Below are 7,105 nucleotides of genomic sequence, written 5' to 3'. Positions count from 1 at the left end.
GTTTGACTTGTGGTTTGTTATTGGGGTTTTTTTGTCACTAGAGATGCACCCTGGTCCACCAAACCATCTATCTTAAAGTTTCTTGTTTAGAGAGGACACTATCTTCTTCCTCCAAAAATGAATTTTGTCTCATGATCCTGCAAAATAATCAACCTTACAAAAGGCCTTCAAATGTTATATTTATATATATATGTATGTACATATATATACACACACATACACACATATATATAAATATAGACTTCTATGATTTTTTCCCCATTCTACGCAATGTCTCGATAAAGAGATCAGCAATTTTTATTCTACAAAGAAGCAACACATAAGAGGGCAAAATTAAAGTCTTAAGAACATCATATCCATAGTTCACTCATTACACATAAAAGGAAAAAAAATCACCATGAACAACTGTCTCTGAAGTTTCTCAGATCAGCAGATCCGAGCGCGGAGCAGCCCCGTCGCGGCGCGGGCGGCAGGCTGGGCACTGACAGCTGAGCGAGCCCCGCCCGGCCCCCGCTCGGCATCCTGCGCTCCCTCCTGCCCAGTCAGACGCGGTTGGAATGTACGGAGTTTCCTTAGGAAAGGTTCCCAACAAAGCCCTTGCCGTCTAGGCCAGCTTCAGCGTGCTCACCGGGAACGACGGCATGGTCACCATAGTCACCGGGTTTAGGACCGTCTGCCCCACCAGCTGCGGGTGATGCACCACCTGGGTTCCCACGGCCGGCTTGGCCATCACCGCCGGCTGGCCCAGGCTGGTGGTGCCGTTCACTTGCTGGTGTGAGATGGTGTGAGCGATGTGGCTCACCACGGGCTGGCTGACGGCCACGGGCTGGGGGTAGATGGGCAGCTGCGGGCCCAGGTGGGCCATGTGGTTGATGGTGGCCGGGTGCACAGTGATGTGGCCGATGGGCTGAGCAGCAGTGGTGAGTTGCACGGGGCTGGACGTGGAAGGTGCAATGTGAGCAATGTGCTTGGTCTGTGGACCCTGAATCACGTGGTTGACAGTCTGGATGACCGAGGCGTGGGTGGTGGCGGTGTGGGCGATAACAGTCGATTGCACGGTCGAGGCCGCCACGATGTGAGTCTGTGCGGGGACGATCGCCTGTGGCGGGACCAGTGCTTGTGTCTGGAGGGGGGGCTGGGCGTGGGGCTTCTGCTGGATGGAGAGGTGAGGGGGCAGGACCGCGGGCAGGGGGGGAGCAGCATTCGGGGGGACAGCTTTCAGCAGCTCTGGGTGCTGGCGCTGGGTAAGTTTTGGTAATGAGTTCACTGGCCTGTCATCTTCCATGTCTTCATCGATGTTGTCTTCACCCTCTGGAAAACACGAGAGGAAGAAACTCCCATAAAAAAGCAAGCAGAGCATGAACTGGACCAACAAGCCTCCCTAAAAGGCAGCACTGGCAGAAGAGACAAGAGCAGGAGGTGTCACTGGCTACAGGCTGGCGGCACAACGGCATGGCTTGGCACGGCACGGCCCTCTTCTCACTGCCTGTGGGCCAAGGACATGGAGCCAAGCAGGCATGACAGCCCAAAGCTCCAGCTAGAGCAGGGTGCTCCCAACAGGCCAAGAGGTCTCGCTGGGCAGGTAAGGGGGCTGCTGTGAGCAGAGGCTGACAGAAAGCACCTAGCTGACCTCTGTCTGGGCTGAAGTGGCTCCTTCTAGGAAGAGGAACAGGGTTTCTTTTCTTGGTGTTCCACTGATTGGCACCACCCTTTCTGCTCCCAGAGCAAGAAGGAAACAGCAGTGGAGAAGCATGGTAGCAAGTCCCTCATGCAGTTCTGGGAAATGGACTTTTGTCCAGTGCAGGAACTAAGGAAGCAAAGCAGAAACATGCTGGCCCTGCAGAGCCAGCACAAACACCCTGCACTGCCTGCTCTAGAGCCAGCCATGCAGCAGAGAATAAAAATCCCAGAAGATACAGAAGAAACAGGAACCAGGGAAGACACCTCCCCTTCACAAGCTCTGGTTTGCAGCAACTTGACGCGGTCACTTTCGGCAGAGGCCACTGCGGAGGGAACGGCCAACACTCCTAATGACAAAGCCCTGTTACTCCCGACTTCCATCAGCCTACACCTGGAGCCTGTCTGTACGTTCAGAGGTGATAATCCTGAAAACAAGCCTGAACAAACCAGAAACCTCAGATTTTCCCTTCCTGGAAGCTGTGGTATCATCTGCCTGGAGTGCCAAGAGCAAATGCTGGTTTGAAGGAGCTGCTGCGATCTGTTCTGCACCGCTACAGCCTCTGCGTCTCTACATCCACACACTGCCCACTCTTCCTGCTGCAGATCCCTGGTGTGGAGGAAAGCATGCACTCTCCTATCTCACAGGAACTTCTCACCGGGAATGGCACGTCAGATATCCATTAGTGTCATTTCATCTTCACTAGGAATCCTTCTCATGCAACATGAAGGCTCCTTAAGTTGTTTAAGTGCTCTGATGATCCTCCCTGTACCAAATCCTTCTTCTCTATGTGCTGAACACCCTCCCATATCCACACAAATACAGCAGGATGCCCAGTTCTAACCAGCAGGGCTGCAGAGCTGTGCAAGAAGAAATCTAAGTTTGGAAAACAGGGATTTATCTCCACGTGAGGAAGTGGCACGTTGGAAGTGCAAACCTGCACTTTGTATCCACCTGACATTGATGCACAAATTTCAGTTTACTTCACACGAGCAGCAACGCGTTTTTAACCAATATCAATCATTATCGACACTCAAAAGCCTTTTGCTTTATTCTCATGCAAAGAAACCCTGACACTGCCAAACGATGATCCCCACCACCCCAAGTAACTGTGTCAGTGACTTCCATGGTGATTACAAGGAGAGAAAAACTATGGATACCTGATGCTGTCGAGGTAGATGCCTGGTCATCCTCTGGCTGAACTGTCTGTCGAATAATTCTGTCAATCTCCAAGATGTCCATCCACTGGCTCAACTCGTTCTTCAGTTCTGCCAGTCGCTGCTGGGTAGCGATTTTCTCTCTCGCCAGCCGCTCCATCTCATGCTCATATTCTTTTTCCTTCCTCTTTAAAGTCTTAAAACAGCAGGAAGAAAAAGAAATATAATGTGAACAAAGACAAGAATAGTCCACCCTAACCTGGTCACTCCCATGTCCACAGCTAATTTTCTTATATTGCCAGCTACGCTGGTGTAAAATATGTTCAGCTACATTTACACCTGCCAAAGTCAGGCAGAAAGAGAAGGACAAGAGCTGGCACCTGAAGGGTTGCTCTGGTCAAATGCTTTCTGCCTGCTGAGGGAAAACTGATGAGCCTCAAAACCTGAAACACTTAGAAGGAAAGGAAAAGCACAAGCACTGATGAGCTTCTGAGCAACACACACCATAGCAAGAGCTCCTGACCTAGGAGAGATGATGAAGAGTCAACAACCTCCTGCATCACAGAGGAATCCTGAGGTCAGACATGAAGGAACTGTGTATGTTCTCCTTTCCTGCTTAATGCCCCCTCGGCACTGGGAACCATCCATCGTCAGGGGAGCTGCTCATCAGTCAGTGCAGGATAGAGAGGTGCCCCATGCTGCTGCTGGGAAATATAAATCACACAGACTGGAGGGGGACCAGCTACAGAGAGTGCAGCAGAAAGCAACAGCTCATCTTTACCCAAGTACATGCTGATGAGTTTAAGCCAGCGGCCAACACTGCACAGTCACAGAAACACGGCCCCCAGCCCCAGGCAGCACTTACTACTGCGTAAAACAGGCACAATAAGTGAAATCTGTAAAACCACATAGAGACTGTCCATTTTCTGAAGTTGTTTCACCCCTGGGAATTTAAATCCCACACACACTCCTGAAAATACCAGCCACACAGAGCCTGCACAGATGCTCCTGCTCCCTCACCGCTGGCAAGCACTGAGCTCAAAAGCAAACCCCACAGCTGGCAGAGGACCAGGCTCATGGTCTTCTGAACACGTGCTCTTTATTTCTCTCTAAGGTTCTCCAAGATAAGTGCAATCAGAACCTGACCTCATGCCTTTCAATGGTTCTGCTGATGCTGTAGATCAGAAGGGTTGCTGGGAAGGACTTTAAAGCCTGTTCAGCCAGGCCTTTAATGCAGCCTAAGCTGACACACAGACTAGGGCAGCTCCTACCGCTACCTTTGTCCTGGTAATAACAATAAAGGAAGTATTTTTAAAACAGCGAAACAAAGTGTGTTAGCAGGGCACAACTGCTGCAGGTGTGTCAGTGGAGACAGTTCCTCTGCCTCCCAGCCCAGCTGCCTTCAGCTCAGCTAAAAGCCCCTAAAACAGAGGGTTATCAGGCAAAGGGGGCAGTTCTCTCCCTCCCGCTGCCTTCCAAACCAAAGCAAGCAGCAGATGCCAACTCACACAGTTCTGTCCTGGGCAAGCCCACCACAGGAAGGGGGTCATAGGGATGGCAGGGAAGGGGGGACAGGGACTCCCAGCGTCCTGGCTCTCTCTGCACCAGCCCTGACATTCCCACATTGCTGAGGCCCAAATCCACAGACTAGTTTTAAAGTCTCTTTTCCTACCAAGTGCAGCCAAAGCATTTTGCCTGACCCAGAAAACAGTCGTGTGCTCTGATTCCCTGGGAAGGGGGTGTGAGTGGGACACAGAGCAATGAGGGAAGTGCACACTCCTGCTCAGGTTTGAATATGCAAGAAGATAACCTGTCTGAATGTCTTCCCCCTCACTACGTGATCAGGATAGAGACAAGCAGGAGAAAGGCTGAGGCTAAACCTGATGTGCAGACATGAGCCCAACCCCACTCTGCAGCATCTCCCAAGAGCTGCAGGGCACAGGAGGACAGAACAGGAACGGCTCTCCAGGAGGAGTGAGCACGAAATCCCTGCAGCCTCGGCGCCTGCATCGGGCACAGCACACGCATACCCAAGCAGATTAGATTTGGCTTCACTCCCCGCTGCGAGAGGAGACTCCCAGCACGAGGCAAAGCACAACTATGAGATAGGAGCAGGGCAGCCGGTAATTAGTTATAAACTTTTAATTACTGGGAAGGCAGGCAAACCCTTCGGAAGCACCAGGAGGAGTCTCCCAGCAAACAGAGCCAGGGAGCTCACTCTGTCGCTCTCCAGGCGCTCCACAGGCTTTGGGATGTGGCTCTGGTCCAAGGCCAGCCCTGTGGGCTCTGTCTCCAGCACAGGCAGCCCCAGCCCTGGAGCGGGCACAGCTCCCACCTGCCCTCGCTCCTCCCAGGGCTCCCGCTCGGCACTCACGGCTGGGCGCTCTCCAAGGGGAGCTGCCAGGGAAGCTGGAGGAGCAGATGGGCTGGAATCCCTGCTGGCACTGGTAATCTTTCAAAAACTATTCTGGGATGCAATTCACTGGGGCTCACTTGGTAAAGACGGATCTCCAGGCTGAGCTGCTCTGGCCTAATAATGAACTGGGTGTGATTAACCAGAGCCTTCCTGCCTCTGCTGCAGCTCCCTGTGGGTACCTGTGGATGCAGCTCCTTCCCAGGCTCCACAGGGATGGGTGTGTGCCCTGCACTGGGAGCGGGAATGGCCTCACTGCAGGAACAGGCACTCGCTGAGGGACAGGGAGCAGGGACCCCCCTGTCTCTGCATTTCTTCCCCCTGCAGCCAGTATGGAAGAGGATGGCTGAGTGTCTCCCATGTCCCCTCTGACCCGCAGCCCCAGGGACAGACGGCTCTCTGGCATCTCCCTGATGACAGATTATTTTCTGCAAATCATCCTGGCCACATCAGGTGCCAGGATTTCCCGTCAGTCAGTGAAGTCCACAGAGACAGCCAAATCTTTGCCATTGGGACTGTGGTCACCAACCTGCTGCTTGTCACCAACCTGTCACCAACAAACACCTTTAGAGACACCCACTGACCCCCAGGATGTTTTTTCTAAAACAGGGATTTCTGTCAGCACCATCACCATGGATCCTATGCAATACAAACACAATAGCTTTAAAATAAGAAGTAACCACACATCATTTCCCCAGACACAAGCCTTTGGGATTTTCCAACAGAAAGGGCAGGTAATATTAGTGCTGAAACGGGCAGAGGGGTCCCTGAAACTACAAAAAACACAATCACTGAAGAGTTACATTTTGATATAAGGAATTCTTACAAATGCCTGACCATCTGTCCTTCAAGGTGTGATATTTCATTAAGGCAGAGACACCTGGGACAGCTGCAGGGCAGGAGCTGCTGTCCAACCCCCCTCCACAGCCACCAGGAAGGGCCACAGTGAGGGTTCAGGTCGGGTGCTGGCACCTGGGATGACAGTTAAGCTGCCTGCTAAGATCCTGAAGGACACACGCTTAACCTGGCTCATGAAATACTGACCCAGTTTCTTCAGGGTAGAAAGGTCACCTAAGTTACCTGCCTTTCTGTTTCCCCACTTCCTTTGAGAGAGGCGAGGCCGGGCTGGTGTCCCCACCCTCTGCAGCGACTGCCTGCACTTGCCAAGGTGACACATCTGCCAGACTCTGCCTGCACAGGACCCACTCCTGCACTGCAAACCTCCCAGATCCCCTGGGCCCCCGTTCCTGCTGATGCCAACCAGCCCCTTGGTCTGCAGGAAGCAGCCATGTGAAACGCCGGCTGGTTGCCACAGGAACCAAAGCCATGGTTTCCATGGCAACTGCTTCATTCTGCCGGCTCTCCGAGCTGAGATCCCGCAGCAGTGCTGGATGTGCTGGCCCGGTACTGCTGACAGTGGGAAAATACAGGCTGGACACAACAGCAGCACCGCAGGGCGACGTCACCGTCACCATCACCATCACCACCCCGCTACAGTCACCACCCGCAGCCACACCCGCCTGCAGCCTCTGCTGCCCCACAGGGCCATGGCCCTGCTTTCCCCAGACACGAGGCAAAATCGTGATGGGCTCAGCCCAAAGGCCCGAGTCATTAAGGGACCACGCTCAGCATGGGGGGAACAGGGCGAGGGTCCTGCCATGACCGCTCCCCAGCGGACTAGGAGAGGGGAGGCACAGGCAAGGGCTCCAGGCTCCTGGTGTTCATGTCCTGGTTTCAGCCTCCCAAGATCTCAAACTCCACACCAGCACCAAAACCAAAACAAAGCCTGCAGGGTGGAACACAGACCCTCTCTCCCTGTCAGTACAACACCCACCAACCTGCAGCCATGGGTGTTTG

At 53.2% G+C, this 7,105-nt stretch overlaps 1 protein-coding gene across 2 annotated transcripts in view; it reads right to left on the bottom strand.

The window, feature by feature from the left end:
- Window positions 1–492: 492 nt before the first annotated feature.
- The window catches only part of MNT (MAX network transcriptional repressor), a 29,458-nt gene continuing 22,845 nt past the window's right edge, over window positions 493–7,105 (bottom strand). For both annotated transcript variants that reach the window (XM_027883812.1, XM_027883811.1), the window contains exons 5-6: window positions 2,839–3,031; window positions 493–1,311 (exon numbers count right to left, since the gene is read on the bottom strand). In XM_027883812.1, coding sequence (XP_027739613.1) covers window positions 605–1,311; window positions 2,839–3,031 — 900 coding nt within the window. In that variant the 3' untranslated portion in view covers window positions 493–604. The remainder of the gene's footprint in view (window positions 1,312–2,838; window positions 3,032–7,105) is intronic.

This window comes from Empidonax traillii, unplaced genomic scaffold (assembly GCF_003031625.1).
Source record: "Empidonax traillii isolate 1590-97213 ecotype Southwest subspecies unplaced genomic scaffold, ASM303162v1 scaffold135:size1941959, whole genome shotgun sequence".
NCBI classification, from domain to species: domain Eukaryota; kingdom Metazoa; phylum Chordata; class Aves; order Passeriformes; family Tyrannidae; genus Empidonax; species Empidonax traillii.
This window is presented reverse-complemented; position numbering and strand designations above follow the sequence as displayed.